This window comes from Haliaeetus leucocephalus, unplaced genomic scaffold (genome assembly GCF_000737465.1).
Source record: "Haliaeetus leucocephalus isolate CR32 unplaced genomic scaffold, Haliaeetus_leucocephalus-4.0 Scaffold229, whole genome shotgun sequence".
Taxonomy (NCBI): domain Eukaryota; kingdom Metazoa; phylum Chordata; class Aves; order Accipitriformes; family Accipitridae; genus Haliaeetus; species Haliaeetus leucocephalus.
The window spans coordinates 1,803,043-1,819,504 of record NW_010972665.1 but is presented as its reverse complement, the minus strand read 5'-3'; the positions used below and the strand labels follow the sequence as shown (position 1 = coordinate 1,819,504).

Here is a 16,462-nt window from a genome sequence, read left to right as displayed (position 1 = left end):
CTTAGCCCTTCTGTCTATTTTTATATTTTTCTACCTACTCAAGAATAATAAATTAACTTACAAGAGTGCATAAGGCCTAAGAGGAAACTGTTCATTTGTTTGGATGAGAGGGAAGGAAGGAGTTGAAGTATTCAATAACCCCTGATTTCTCTCAGCATTATTTCTGTTCAGGCTGAGAACTACAGATTGATGGCAGTGCTTGCATACCCTCGAGTTAAGCCAGTTTACTCCCACTGAGAGGAATGAAAAGAGAAATAGTGCAAAGAAGAGAAGAGAGGAAGCATAGCTCAGAGGTTGCAAGAATAGGACACACTTCAGGAAAGCAGGAAGCTGCTTTGTAGCACACTTATGTTTTATACAAGGAGTGAGTAATTTGCTTGAGGTGTATCTATACCCCAGGAGTATTTCCATGTTTCATGGAAGAACTGTGAACACAGAGATATTAAAGACTAACATCACAAATAAAGGGCAGCTAATAACTATATTGAAAAAGGTATCAAGAGAAAGACTCTGCAGTGCTGTTAAATCATGATTTGACACCTGAATGTTTGAGATTAACATTACATTTGGATTTAAAGAAAAATAATATGTCTATTCAGCCTTTTGAGGTCACATTTTAAGTTCTTCGTAGTAATCATGAGGGCAAGAAAGCTATTGTCTCTTAAAAATGAAGATTTACTCTCACACCAACAACCAATTGTAGGAGATGCTGCTTTAAGGAAAAAGAAAACAAACCTAAACACAAAAGAACCACCATAGTGAGAAAGCAGCAATAAAACCATAGCATCTGGCAGCTGGAAATGTGTGATAGAGGGTTACAGCAGGAGGGGCAGGCATCTCTTAGCAGGGACAACCACTTTAAAGGGATCATATGGGAGCAGACCTACTATTCAGAAGAGAAAAGGTTCCCCCTAGAGATATAACAGGGAAGGAAAAAACCCCAACTGTTGGCCTGTTCCTCAGCTCAGCTCAAAACTTCTGATTCCTGGAACTGAAGAGAGCTGTTATGAAAAAATATCTGAAGACTTCCACTATGCCAGCACCTGGTGCCATCTTCCAAGCATCTTACCTCTCCTTGCAGCATTTTTCAACTGTGCAAACATACAAAAACAGGAACAGATTTACAGAGGCAGGTATCTCTCCACTTCTACAATTTCTGTGTGCCAGGGCAAAGGAACAAGTGTGATTCCATTACAGTGCTCAGGTAGTCAGAACAACATAGACTTATCATTCTTACCAGTGTGCACCTGCTTTCTCTGCTCAGAGATTATGGACCAAAGACTTTAAAAAATCAGCCATAGCTGGTTTTCTCCCAGCTCTACATTAAAGTCTTTTCCCAGTGTCCAACAACAAAATAATTCTCCATCAGTCACAGGCTAGAAGCCACAGCCTTCTGCTGCTGCAGGGCAAAAGGACCATATGCTGAAGTTCCTAGAGCTCAGACATTTTCATTTTAGCTTGGTCACTTTCTTGATCCAGGGTACATATTTGCTGACCTTTGTGTACACACCGGGGGAGTCCTTCCGACCACAGCCGTAACCCCAGGAAGTGATCCCCAAAATGATCCAGCGTCCGTTTGACCTCTGACACATGAGTGGCCCGCCGCTGTCACCTTGGCAGCTGTCCACCCGTTTGTCTTCTGAGAGGTTCCCAGCACAAATCATGCGGTTAGTGAACTTCTGCCCATAACGGACCTCACAGTCTCCCCGTGGAAGAAGAGGCACCAACCCCTGCAGCAGAGTTCTCGAGTAGGACTTCCCTGGAACACACCAGCCAGACCAATTCACGTACAGACAACTGCAGTGACCTAGAGCACTGGCGCTCCGCACAAAACCAGATATTTGTACATTTCATGACAAGACTGCGGCACAGAAATAGGCCAAGCTCAGCATCTCTGAGCCACCAGAGCTTCAGAAAACAGTGCTGCCAAGCCAGCCCACAAAAAAGAGCTGTAAGATCAAAGAAATGGGGAAGAGGTTGGAAAAAAAGGTTAGATCAAAGGATGTCTTACTCCTGGTTCTGCCAACAAGTAACTTGAACCTCGTTCAATTTGTTTCACCTCTCTGAGCCTCCATTTCCTCCTCTGTAAAACAGGACAGTGTTTTTTTCTCAAGAGAATAAATGCAGTAATATTTGTAAAGTGCTCAATCCTCAGAGAAGTTTTGGAAGATGTTTCAGAGGCATCCAAATATTATTCAAAGGGAGGTCATGTCATCTTTGGCCAGCCAGATTTGTCTTTATTTGCTCAAATCTCTTTATTACCCCAGACTTGCTCAGAACATAAGGTTCACATGCTATATTAGAGTGTGACCTTTCTGTGCCCAAGGTTTATGGTAAGTTCACAAGGTAGTAGGTAACTGCCCCTCTCACTGGGAAAGCCGGGTTTGGGGGGTGGAAGGGATTCTAGCCATTAAGCCCCAGTACAGCTTAAGGAAGTTACATGGCCAAGTTCCTCCTTGATCCGCCCCAGACACCCCAAAGTGACACGTGCATGTGGCACAACTGACTCCAAAGGCAAATGTATACTTGCAGTTAAACACTTGGGGTAATGGCTAGGGGAACAGCTGGGAAGGATGGGTAAGTCCAAAATCAACAGACAAGCTCCCAGGGCTATTTGCCTTTTGGCAGCAAGTCTTTCTGAACACATGGCTTTGCTCCAGCCACAGCAGCCCCAGAAAGGCCTCCCTGCCCCAAGCCCTGCATTGCATCTCTGATCCTCAAATCGGGGGAGGACTGGACAGACAGTTATAAAGCTTTGTTTAGAGTTTATAGCTGTCTCCAAGCCTTGCTAATGCATCCATGTCAGGACTCCACCAAGTCCAGCAATTTAAAACATCACCTTGAGAGAGTTAAGTATTTAATAATGAATACTTTCTAGAATATTTCCTGCTCCCTTTTACCTAGGAAGCTCCATAGCAATGTGCTGCAAAAGGACAGGTACAGGCTGTCTCGAACCTAGTGCAGAAACCAGCCTCAGAGCCCAGCTGTCCCTGCAACAATATCCAGGGAGATCAAGCAAGGTAGTCTGAGAGAGATTCCTTCCACCTCTAAGCCCCCACTTCACTACTACAGTATCACGAAGAAGGCAGGAGGTCATGGAAACATGGGGCCCTCCCATAGGCTTTGTACACCAGCTCTGCACAGGCTGCTGCCTAAGGGGTCTGCTGCGGGCAAACGTGTGTAGAAAGGGGAAGAAAGAGGGGACTATGGCCAAATGGCAGCATTGTTCTCTCCCACAGCTTCAGAGGCATGCTATAGCAACCAAAACTTCCACCATCGGCAGGCTGAAGAAGCCTCAATGTCAGAAGAAAACACAATGACACAAAAATCACCTCACCTCCCCGCTCCCTAACACCATGCACTGGCACAGACAATAGGAGCATTAAGAACATGGCCTTGAGTTGTGCAGACATAAATTAATGGCCCATGTAGGCTTCTGAACCCAGGCTCCCCCACCTTTCTTGCCCCTCAAAGCCCCGTCACTCACCTGTGTCTCCCCAGCCAGAGATGATGCAGGCTTGCCTGTTGATGTCAGACTTCTCTTTCCTGTTGGGCAGGCAGACAGGCAGAACGTGGCGATTGAGGGAGAGACAGTGCCCCTCTCTGCCCTGCATCCGGACCAGGGCTATGTCATTATCATTGCTGCCGGCCCAGTAGTTCCTGTGGAGGACAATCCGCTCCACGGGCAGCTCCCTCTCAAACTCATCCTTCACGCCTGTGTGGTAATCGCCCACCCGCAGCAGGTAGTGCCGCACATCAACACCAAACCTGGAAAAAAGAGATTCAAGATCTTGATACTCCTACTAAGGGGGAAACAGACTCACACAAGTCTCAGTTGCTGTGAGACTGAACCACCTCCTCACAAATTGATAAAAGCACTGTAGAATGGCAAAATGCTGGTTCCCTTTAAGTTGTAAAGCCTCAAAGTTAAGAGGGCAGGTGTAAATAGTGAAGGATAAACCAAACCTATATTGTCTCTTCCCTGTAAGTGCTCCAAGATCACACACATCATAACCTGAAGGTCTTGGTTTAGAAACTTTGCTCATGTGGTTCCACTGGGCTGGGAGGATAACCTTGTATAAGGTTATCTTGTTCATCATTGAGCGTCCCTCGGGGCTCCTCATTCAAACACACCTTTTGAAGCAGTGGGCTGCAGTCACTACCCAGCAGCTGCTGATCAGTGTTGCTCCGCACAATAAACGAGTATCTCGACGAAAACCCTTCAACCGTAGTGAGGCCTGCCATGGCCAACCGCCTCTGAAGAAGAAACAGAGGAATAAGAGGTGTCACGTGGGGACACATGGGAGCTGTTTTCCTCTTTTCCCATCTGCTCTGTCCCATTCGGGCTCAGCTGGTGTGAATTCTTCCCTAGATAGGCCCACTGGTTCAAATCAAGTTCAAAAATCACCAGTGAAAATGTGTTAATGTACTCAGCATTTGCCAGGCTATTTCCAGAGCCTGTAGGAAAGCTGGAACCAGTTCTGGCTTTCCCAGCAATTACAGGGTAGTACCTCAGAGACTTGTTTCCACCTATGATTCTTTTCTTGCGACGGTGAAGCAGACGCATCCCACACACACCAGACTCTGGATCTGCACAGCAAAGTTAGAGCAGTTGGGTAGATACTTTCAGCTTAAGTATCAACAATTGCTTTCATAGAGCCAAATACCATTTGCCTTCCCTGAGGGCATTAATCCTCATGGCAGTTGACTGCATTGTGTTGTACATATGGAATTCATAGAAGATTTGATCCCATAGATTTCCTCAGTTTTGGTGGAGGTCCTTACCTGCAGTATGTGTAGTCTTATGCCAGGAATGGGACCTCTACAGCTATTTCCTCAGTACTCTAAACCCCAAAGTTTGCTCATGGTTACTGCTCTAAAGAAAGGTATGGTGACTTGGCTGCAGGGAAGTTCTGCAGGCTCAAAGGCCTGACATGGGTGGAGCTCCTCAGACTAGTCTGGAGCACCCTGTGCTCCTAAGAAGAGACAATGAAAACAAGGAAAAAGTAGGAGGTGCAGGACAGGACATGCTTATTTTGTAGGTAAAGTTTCAGCCAAAGAGAAGAACTACAGGGAAAAAGCATAAAAGCGTGTAGAGATCCTACAATTGGAGCTCCAGTTTTCTGTATAGAAGAAATGGGCATGTCACCTGTTCTCCTGATATCTTGGACCTTCTCTTCCACATAGTCACAAATCACACCAGCATCCTCACTGTGCCAGCAGCTGTGAATCCCGGTGTCAGGCCTGACACATTGCCCCAGGGTGTGCTCTGTGCCACTGCATTCTATGTTGTCGAGATGGATGGGCCCATGGCCTTCACCAAAATAAGCCATTGCCCTGGCTTTTGCTGTACCACTGCAAGTAGAGAGAGGATGGCTAATCTGCAGTAAGCAGGAGGCAGGTGAACCTGATGGACCAGCACATTTTAAGAGAAATAGTATTTATGTGTCACTCCACACACAGACAGTAGTACAGTAAGAATAGGACCCTACTCCCTCATGCATAGGTGGGTATGCCAAAACTAAGAAATGAAGCCCCCAGAAAGAGGTCCAGAAAGAAGCAATTCCCCTGAGAGCTGTTTGGATCTGTAAGATGCATGTACCAGACCTCTTACCTGAATCCCAGTTGCCTGCAAACCACTGCAGCATCTCTGTCTGTCCAGCCATCATCACAGACACTGCCCCACTGCCCATTCAGGAATACCTCAACCCGTCCCTCCTTGGTGCTTTCTCCATCCACCAGCCGCACAGGAGGCCCTGCAGGAGAAAACATGTGGGTCACTGCAAGCAAAAGCACCAGAAAGTGAAGTGCCCAGAACTTGGGTTCTATAGGAAAAGATGAATCCCAGATATCAATAAGCTTAAAAAAAAAGAAAAAAGAAAAACAGGAGTGTTTCTATATGAAGACATTTCACTTCTGTGCTGAATCAGAAGACTACATAGCTATTAATTTATTTAATACATACTGGAAATCATTAGTGGATCGTATTCTGAAAGCTGAGTAAAGAGGAGAACAAGAACAGAAGGAGAGTTATTAACTCCTGAGGCAAGAGTGGACAAGCTTAAACATGCCTGCGAAAGAGATCCATTAAATCATAAACCTATTACATTATTCCAAGCAAGAGAAGATTTCTACATCCAGGAAAAACAAAAAAAATTGGATGCCATCTATTTCAATAAAAAATTGTCTGACAAAATGGAAAAAGTCTCCTGTAGTAGGGAAAGGGGAGAGTATCAGGCCTCATATAAATGAGGAAATTATGCTAACTTGAAATACATTCACAATTTTAATTAAAAGTGTGCCATCCACACAGGAGAGTGCAAATTTCCACACAACAGCCCCTTGCATCAGAAGTCCTCTTATCTTGGCAAGGTGTGACACTAATGTAACTATACCATTTTCCTAAAGGGTCTAGTTAAAGGGGTCCTGTGTTCCCACAGACACAGGGCTGAAGCATCTCGTCGGTGAGCAATGGCACACTAAGGCAGCCACCATTCCTCAGCCCCTCAGGTTTGTTTTAGAGACTGCCAACACAATTCTCTCCAGTTTCAGTTTCTCTGCAGTTCTGGCCATACGTCTGGTGGAACCACAGCTCTGTGGCTCTGCCCCAAAAGAGCCAGGGCTCATTCGTAGGAGTTCTCAAAAAGCAGCCTCCTGACTGGAACAGCACAGGGAAAAATCCCACATCTGCCAGACCTTCCAAAGGAACAGATCAGCAGGTGACACTTCCCCACTGTCCAGGGCAAGGGGCAAGGTGAATTACCCAGGCTGCCATCCATGACTGTGTTGCTCTCTGGGGAACAGCGGACTCCCACATCCTCAGCGTGTGAGCAGTCATGCTGCCCCCAGTTGCTGTGGGGACAGTCCAGGAGGGACAGCTCTGTCCCCGCACAAGCCACATCATCCAGTAAGATAAAGCCTTGGCCAGCAGCATAGTCCCCTTCAGAGGCCAGGGTAGCAGGACCACTAGTGGAAGGAAACAGAACGTAACATCAGATTCATTAAAACTCATTAATCCCACAGAGGGACCCAAGCTCAGACTCAAAGGAAAACTCCCCTGCAGAGCCCAGCTGTGATATCGGTGGCCTCCTGACCTAAACCACTCAGTGACACACAGGATGGCAATCAAGCAGCTTGCACATCTTGCCAGCTTCAGTTTTCGGGGTGGCCAGCTCAGACCAGTTCATTTTCTAGTGTCTGGTCAAAGGGACAGATATACCACAGATGCTGCTTTGCAGACATGACACCAGGTACATCAATCTGGGGATGGGCTAGCAGAGGAGGCATCAAAAATATCAGCATTTAAGTAATTCTACTTCTTTTTATAGGAAGCATCTACCTGGAATTGAAATGCAGAAAGCTGCAAACATTTAGGCACTGCAAGAGATGACAAACACAGTATGCAGCTGAACTCGAAGACAAGAATTTAGTTCAGTCTTTTTTTCAGTCTATAAAGCTAAAATTTTACAAAGATACCCTAATCATATTAAAAAATCCACACACAAAAAACACTTTACTGGCTCCAAGACTACAGTATCCTGATTTTAAATCTTCCTCAAACTCATACCTGGAGGGACGACAGTTCAGCAACAGGCTGAAAGAAAAGCATTACAAAAATCCCTACTACTACTCTTTTTTGCCCTGATGGTCTTCCTTCAACTGCTGAAGCAGGTGATACATTTAGCTGAGAGAGCAGATGGGTGATACCGTTTAGCTGGCAGAGCAGAGAGGGTGGCAGTGCTGAGAAACACACGCAAATTTAAGGAGTGTTAAGAGAGCTTTCTGGTGAGGGGTTCATAAAGACAGTATCAAGCCCATTATCTGCTTTCAAAACAGGCTGAGGCAAGAGATAATACAGATTCCCCCCCATTGGAAAGGATGTGGGTACCTATTAATCTTTCCTGAATAAAGCTGTATAATGGTAATAACCCTTCTAACAAAGAAAGCATTGAAGGATTAAGGTCCAGCCTATCCCAGTGAAGGGTGATGGAATCTAATCCTTGAAATTAGGAAGCACAGACACTACACACACTCTCAGTCCTACCTGAAGCCCAGCTGCCTGCAGACCACCTGGGCACCAAGGTCTGTCCAGCCATCATCACATACTGTGCCCCAGTCTCCGTTGTAATAAACTTCTACCCTGCCTTCGCTGGGGCTGCGGCCACCAGCCAGCCTGACAGTGCCCTCTGCAAAGGGTGGGAGAAGGAAAGGTCAGCACTCAGCAGGGGAGAAAAGAAACAGCCTGAGCCCACTGCTGAAGTCTCTGTACAGCCCATGAGTGAGAGAAACCAACGACACAGATATCTGTAGGTACTCAAAAACCCAAACATTCATTGCTCTCAAACATGTCCATCTGTCAGGGGAGGATTCACCTCAGCCTTTCCATGCCACCTGTGGAAAGCCATGGGAACACCACCAAGCTTGGCTCTGATCCACTCCCACCTGCTGCTTGCTCTCTGCCTCCATTTATGGCAGCCCTTGTGGGAGCCATACATAGAAGACCTGCAGGATCCTGAAGCAGGGGGGTTATCTGCTGAGCAAGCCACGTAATATGGGAGTAAGACCGGCCACATCTGACTGGCATAGAGCCGTAGATCTGTACCTGTGAAAGGGTCACAGGAGATGCTAGCATCTTCAATGTGGTCACAGTTTTGCTGTCCCCAGTCACTCTTCTTGCACTGGTCAAGTGAGAGTTCATTGCCTGAGCACTCCACCTCATCCAGCAGGATTGGGCCAGATCCCTGCCCATAGTGAGCCCACGACAACGCTTTTGCGCTCCCACTGCAAACATTACAGATACATATGCTCAGTAAGGAAGGTCACAGTCTTGTGCCCTCAGATTCTGCCTTGCACAGGCACTCTCCTATGCTAGGTCAGTGTCCTCCCATAGATAATCTGTATTTCTGATACAGTGGTGTTGCCAACTGTTAACCAAAATCTGTTAGAAAGTTTTGTAACGAGACCTTCCAACACATAACAAAAAAAAGTGCCTGCAACATGAACTGTTCAGACACCTGGTGAGTTCTGAGGACAATGATGTTTCAATCTCAGTAACAGGCAAAACTCCCAAAGTTTGAGGGATCTCAAATTTGAATCATCTATTTTAAACAATTCTGTACTGCTGTGATTTTCAAGAATGCTCAGTATACAACAGCTCCCATGTTGAGCACTGAATGGCACACAGGAGAATGAGGTGATCTCTTGCTTTCCTGTTTGAAGAGGATAAGAGCAGTCAGTGAAACTGGAGGTGTTTAAACTTAACCAAGTAAGCAACTGCATTTCATGTATGAAAATCACCATGACAAGTTATCACTGAGGCCAAGAAGATTTGCATTAGGACATGTGTGCAAAAATAATGAACAGGGATAAACACAAACAAACCTTAGATAGGGATGCACCAACTCTTTTTTTCACAGCATAAACCCATAAGACTGACAGGAATTAAGTACAAAATCCCTTTATAGGATGATCAGTCCAGAATTATCTTTCCCAGGGTTTCTGTATACCTCTCATAGAAAGGGCTGGTACTATAGTGAAGGGACATGTTTTCATGTTCTTTGTTCTACCTACTTCTATTACCACTCTGTGACATACAACGGGGAAATTACCTGAGTCCCAGCTGCCTGCAGACCACTTCAGCATCCCGGTCATCCCACTGGTCATCACAGATGGTACCCCACTTGCCATCATGGTAAACCTCCACTCGCCCTTCAAAGCTCTCCTTTCCCCCAACTAAACGCAGTGGGGCACCAACACCTGTGCTTCAAGAAAGGGAAAGAGAGCACAGCAGAACAAGAAAGAGACAAAGCACATCCAGCAGTTCAGGGTGTAGAACCATTCACCAGCCAGAGGAGCTCTTGGGATGCTTTCATCCCACCCTACCACATCCTCCCCTCTAGACCCCCCAGAAGCATTGTGATTGCAGCCCACAGTATGGGGTACTGCTGGTCCAGGGATGGCTCTTTAACTGGCTGCTACGGTGACTAAGACTTTGCTGCCTGCAGACAAAAACCTGGTTTGATAAAAAGGGGATACGGTCATAAGCAACAGCCATCTTTCAGTGATTGTAGAAGTATGCCCACTCTGAGTATTTAGGATTGGGAAAGGATGGATAATTTTCCACTGGAAGGAAGATAACCACCTGTATAGCAGGTGAAAAAAGAACATGCTCCAATGATTTGCTCTCCACAGCTTCATGACCTTAGATTTTACATCTTATCAGCAACACTAATGCAAGAAACAGGGAGCAAACCTCTTCTGCAGATTTACCTTCTGGAGGGACACAGGTTACCATGGCACTCCCCTGGTTACAAGCTCCTGACACAGCCTCCCGATAGCCACACTGCAGCAGGGCTTTCTCATCCCCATGGCAGTTTGCTGACTGCAGGTGCAGGGGAACAGGCCACAGTCTGAGATGACTCTTCTTCCCAGCTGTGCCGATCTCACTGGAACAGAGAACACAACAGAGCAATGGAAATGCCATAGCACTGCTTGACTTACGAGTTCCCCTCAGTTCTTGTGACTCTCCAGTCCAACTGTGCCATTTCACATCCCAGTGAGCCCAGTTGATTAGGAGTGCATAGAGGGGTGTCCATTTACAGTCTAATGGGAAAGCACAAGCAAACACAAAGCAATTCCTACCATCTAACCCATTTTGTCTTCCTACTTACTGTAGAGGAGTTGATCTGGTCAGAAATGGCACCCTCGTTTGAGAGTGGTGAACAAACCCATCAACAGACTCAAACATCCAAATATCTGAATCACCTTCTTCCTCCTCTGTGGTCCTTATCTCCTTGCTGTTTGGAATCTTGAAGGTCCAAATCCCAGATTCCCAAGGAGGGTTCATGCTCTCAAAATTTCTATTAGATTATTACAGTAACTCCAGCTGGTAATACTAAAAAGGGAATACGATCTCACAGCTCACTCATCATAGTCTGGAGCACCAAGTACAAACTACTGTTTCAAAAAAATCTTGCAAATGCTGATTGGGGATGGGCATAGCCATGTAAAGAAAACAGTACAAAAGGACCCTGGCAAGTGGGAAATGAGCCCACAAAATGAACTCCTCTCCCCCAGCACTACACTAGAGGGACTGTAACCACAGGGGCTGTTCTTTCAAAGGCCACATGAGCATGTAACTCTTGCAGTTAGACTGAGGTTCCCACCTGAGACCTAGTTGCCTGCAGACAACGCTGGCATCCCAGTCAGTCCAGTGGTCAGCACAGATGGTGCCCCAGAGTCCATTGAAGTACAGCTCCACACTATTATCTTCAGCTAACCGCACAGCACCTTCCAAAAGAGAGAGAAAAAAAAAGCTATCTTCTGATGGATGTTTCAGACTAGCAAGTCAGCCAGTCTTGGACTTGCATGTAGCTGAGCTGAACTGCACTTGGCTTCTCCCATCCTTGTTTTGCTGATGCTGTCACTGAAGTGACTTGAGTGAAGAAGCATGGGACATGTCACCTTCCCAGTTCCAGCAACGGCTGCTCAGGAGGATGGCTGGTGCTACGTTCTTTTCAAATCCATGGTAATATCGGCAGGAAACTTGGCTTCTGCCACAGCTCCTGGATTCTCCTTCTGTGAAATGGGGATTATTTTACATGCTGCCTTGAAAAGATGTATGGAAATGGCAGGCTCTCTAATTCCTTCTAACACTCCACTGATTTAGTTTCGATTGGCCACCTCACCTATGAGAGTCACTGTTGCTACAGCTAGATGTTCAGTAACAGCAGGTGAATCCTCTTTAATTTCTCCAAGAAAAGCAAGTGCCATGTAAATGCCCTTTCAATTCCCACTGCACCACAAACACCTACCACTGTTTAGAAAGCACATCTCCTCACTCACTTATGTATTGGGAGAAGGCTACACCTTCTGTCTCTAGTACCTCAATGCAGGCATGCAGCACAGCTACACTTGTATCCTTCACTTTAATGAATCCATCTTTGAAAGCACTTCCACTGGCAAGGGGAAAGACTTTTTCCTTTTGTTTATTAAACTGGTATTTCATCTGTTCTGCAAAATGTGGGAAAAGCGAAGAAGGTCAGAAAACAGGAGGCCAAACAAAATGTTTTCAAGAATGTTGCGCTGGAGTCAGTGTATTGAGAGAGCTCAGCTCCCTTGCATGCCTCAAAGTAAGCAGCAGTCCTTTTGTCAGCACTGCAAGGAATTTTAAAGCAAGCTTATGACCTACCTTGCCACCGAAGATTTACAAAGCTAGCCACAGAAGATTCTTCCTTGTTATATTTGAACTGCTACGCTTACATGAGGAGAGTTCTGATATGGACACTTAAGGAGCAGGAGTGGGTTGTTTTCCACATATCTTAAACTGTTTTCAAAGTGGCGTAAGTTAACAGCAAAAAAAAAAGTTTCCTTGTATGAGAATAAAAACATCTATACAAGGCATTATGACTACAGCAGCTTAAATCCACCCCCTGCTGTATACAGACGTTCTTCTCCCACACAGGCTAGTGTCTAGTCCTAACTATTTCGACAATTTGGGACAGCTATTGTACTACACTTCTTTCACAGGGTGTCCCACCTGCTGCTTGCAAGTCTGCGCAGCACGCATTTCTGGCCTGAGCCCCCTGAGACCGTGCACCCACTCCGGGTGCCGGCAGAGACACGCAGCAGTCCTTACCTTGATTACAGTCGCAGTTAGCCCAGCCGATGGCCCCTGACGCAAGCCGGTAGAAGCACCAGGGTGTAGTTCCCCCATCTGGGTTCCTGCAGTGATTGTGGTCCCCCAAGCCACGGTCTGGGTACTGCTGAACATAATCGGGGAACTCTGCCCAGTTGAGGCACTCTGCTCCGGCCTCAGTGACTGCCAGCGAGCCATTGTAATACCCAAGAGGTCCGACACCACACACGCTGGATGCTGGGCACAGGAAGGGAGCTGTCAGCATCACTTAAGGCAACACACACAGAGGCTTAGACAATATGGGAGATACCAGCTGATCTCCTGAAACACCTCCCCTCTCTGCAGTCTTCATTGCTACTTGCTTGATTACAGTTCTACCACTCTTCAAGGCAGCTGCTCAAAGAATGTTTATAATACACACTATCTAAAAAAGAAATTGATCTGAACGTCATGAACTGCCCAGACAGGCCTTTGAAATGTGTTAACTCTGGGCCCAAACACAGACAATTTGAACCAGTTCCCATTACCGTTTATTTCAATAGATGTATTCACTTACTCTGGAGCAGCACTTGAGTCTGGCACACACTCCTCCACTTCCTTCCTCACCTGCTTTGGCACCTGAATTAGATACTCTTACATTTGATCCTAGGCTCTTTAGAAGATTAATTGCCTGTCTAAATTGATCAAAACTGAGAAGTGTTTAAAATTAGCTACAATTTCATTCTATAAAGTAGGCAGGTGGGAAATGACATTGTATTTCATTGTATGTGTGTTCCCTATACACATTAGCACATCACCTGTCTTATCTGAACATGGCCAATGTATAGGAAGGGAAAGGGAACCTATTTGGGGGGGGGTGCAGATGCCAATGTTCCAGGCCAGTGCCCATGTGAAGTATCTCATGCAAAGAAACCTCAACGATTAATTTAATACGGTCATGACCCTGAAATAACAGAGAGGGAAACCAGAACCAGACACTCTGTGAGAGTGAGCTTTTTAGAGTCCATAAAATCGGAAGAGAGACTCAGAAAGGGATAACAGTTATAGCTCTGTTCACTGAATAAACAAAAAGAAGCTGACACTTTCAGAAAACCCTTCTGCCATACAGACACGTAGGGCAAACAGCAAGGGTACAAAGAAACTTTTGCTCATGCCATTTGCCTTCTAGCTGCTGCCAAGCCCAGAGGGTGTTAGTGAGAGCTGAAGGTCAACTGCAAGGTATAAAAATGAGAAGCAGTTACAGGTAGGTGTCTGGAAAACACACCATGTGCTTTGCATCAGCTGGAAGCCTCAGAGGTGGGGTGAATGAGAATTCATTAGTTATTAGAGCAGAGGAAAGGTGAGCATACAAAAAAGACTGAGGCAGAGAAAGAGATGAAAGGAAAAGAACATGTGGAAGGAGTAGAGAACTGCAAGAGTATTAGACATGAAAAAAAGAAAGTGGTCTGGCCATATTGGGAAGGAGATAAACAGGCACTGAGGCAGGAGAAAAGATGGAAGAAGTTATGGAAAGAAAGGAAGAACACCAGGTAGCAGTGGTTCATCGTACCTATGGTCTCAGATCACCACTGCAGGAAAGAATCTGCCCGATGACTGAATTAATAACTTCTTGTTCTTACCTGCACTCTGCAAATGGTTTTTATTGGGCTGGGATCCCAGGAAAGCCTGGGAAAAGAAACAGAGCAAAAGCAGAGAGATGATTATCCGATGAAATAAACATGGGCATGTCCTAAAAGCATCTCAGCCTTTTGCTGCTTTAGGCAAACACACCCTAGTAACCAGCTTCTTCCCCACTCTCCCCATTGCTTCTCTTCAAATCCAATCACAGGTCTTCCTACTAACAGCAAAATTAAGAATTAGTGGCCTGCAGAGATTTACCCTTGATCTAAGCACTACATTACAGTTCTGCTTGTTCTTTTCCAATAGAATTGGAAGCCTGAGTGAGATGCCTATGGAAAGAAAATAATTGTTACCAGTAAGAAAAATAATTAATAACCACTCATTCTCTCTCCGTTTGTAGGGAAGTCATCTATGGCCACAGCAGCAAACAGATAAATCTACGTGATAGGATGATACCCCCAGGGATCCCTGTTAAAATAGTAATAAACATCCATGTACAACATGGGAAACACCTAAAGAAGAAAATACAACAAGGTTTTTTTGAGGATTTTGGTTTTAATACGTGAGAATATGATATGGCCTATGGTATTATTATCCAAATGGGGTTAAATAGCTAAGAACAAAAAATATGGAACAAAGCCCTCAGAATTCCAGTATCCTGTCCAGCCCCAAAACTGCATTTCCTCTTATAGGCAGTGTTTTTGGTGGTTGTAACTTGGCTGCTGGCTGAGAGATAGGGATCTCCCCTCAACACCATTACATAGTGTGCAGGTAGGTGCCAGATTTTCACAGACCCAGAGTGAAAAGAAGAAACTGTACATGCTTCTGCTAGCTCCTTGTAGTTTACCTCATTTCTAAATACTTTTTAATTAACATTTCTAATACTTTTATATGAACACGGAGCTGTAATTCACAGAGCGGAGGTGTGTATATAAAGAATACTAGCTATTGGAAATGGTTCTGGTTTTCTTCAAAATTTTGCTTCTCTCAGCTTCACCTCTCCCTGGAAAAGGAGAAGAGTAAAATTTGGAATTAAACCAAATCCGCTGCTGGAATAAGCAGGGATAGTTCCCATAGATACCTGACAAGAATGACACCTACTCATGGCAGATACCATTTTCAAATCGAGCTTATGATTATGGTCCAGCGGGTGTTGACAATCACGGTCAAGCTCGAGCATCACCCTCTAGAAGTCAAAATGTGACACTGCGCATTGAAGATGAATTCCTGCCATGGTTCAGAACAGCAGATCAGATCTCAGGTGTGTATGCACAAGGGGATGCACAGATAAACCAGCATTTAACTGAAAAACCCTTTTCAGCCAAAAATCCATCTATCTGCATGTATCAGGCCGTTGGAAGCCCAACATAATAGTCTATGAACCAACAATGCTGAAGGACTTATCTGAGGATCTCAAAGCTCTTTGCAAAGCGAGGAAAGTGAGCTAAACTACACTTTTGTGACTGCACCAAACAGGTGACAGAGCCACAATCCAAGTCCCCCGACTCCTAGCTTTTAGTGTGGACCTGCATGCACATGTGAGCCTGCAGGTGGTAGAGGGATGGGTTGGACTAATAACAGGCTATTTATGAAAGCCTGAACCTGCTCTTCTTGGAGACGGACCATAAACGAAAGAACTGCAATCCAAGTAATATGCTTCCCTTCTAATGAAAATTAGTTGCTGCCAGTTCCCGCAGCAGCTACCAAATCCCCCAACGCTGACCATCGCCACCACCAAATTTTAGTGCAAACAGCCTGTGCTGCAGTCACTGCCCCAGGTCCCTGTGGCTATAAATCATCTGTCCACAACAGCAATCGGGGTAATCAGTCAATCAGCAAAGAACAGAAACAAAGGATCTCTCCTGCCAGGGTCACTGCAGCGCCTGAGAAACATAGGAAACTGGAGCCAAAGCATCTGCAAGCCCTTGTGCATCCTGCTTTCCTGCTTTGTTTCCTTTTCTGAATTTCATATGCACAACGAAATAAATCCCTCCCCAAGCCCTTCCCAGAGACCACAGCTGCCTAGACGCTTTGGAAAACACACTCAAGCAATAACAAGATCCACTCACAGTGAGGCTGTTAAAAGAGCCATGTGACTTCTTACAAGCAGATAGAAGAATAACCATTTCTTACCTCCGCACATCTGAGACAGGAGAACAGGTTCGAGAGCTCTACCAGGAGCCCGAGCACTTTGGGGATCTCCAT

The 16,462-nt window shown here is 45.6% G+C and overlaps 1 protein-coding gene across 1 annotated transcript; it reads right to left on the bottom strand.

The window, feature by feature from the left end:
• Positions 1–255: 255 nt before the first annotated feature.
• On the bottom strand, positions 256–16,462 carry LOC104831902 (neurotrypsin-like). The gene is made up of 15 exons (XM_010567759.1): positions 16,391–16,462; positions 14,257–14,302; positions 12,638–12,874; positions 11,166–11,289; positions 10,270–10,445; positions 9,609–9,756; positions 8,603–8,781; positions 8,045–8,186; positions 6,764–6,966; positions 5,615–5,756; positions 5,150–5,355; positions 4,512–4,590; positions 4,135–4,257; positions 3,488–3,768; positions 256–1,759 (listed from the first exon to the last, which is right to left on the bottom strand). The coding sequence occupies exons 1-15, from the start codon at positions 16,460–16,462 to the stop codon at positions 1,449–1,451; spliced, it is 2,469 nt and encodes an 822-aa protein (XP_010566061.1). The 3' UTR covers positions 256–1,448.

Excerpts from the sequence above, each read along its gene's own strand:
- LOC104831902 (XM_010567759.1), bottom strand. The coding sequence starts at position 16,462 with ATGGAGATCCCCAAAGTGCTCGGGCTCCTGGTAGAGCTCTCGAACCTG. Across the intron at positions 8,782-9,608 it reads TGCAGGCAGCTGGGACTCAG|TGGGAGCGCAAAAGCGTTGT; the intron begins GTAATTTCCCCG and ends TAATGTTTGCAG. Across the intron at positions 4,591-5,149 it reads CCAAGATATCAGGAGAACAG|ATCCAGAGTCTGGTGTGTGT; the intron begins GTGACATGCCCA and ends TTTGCTGTGCAG.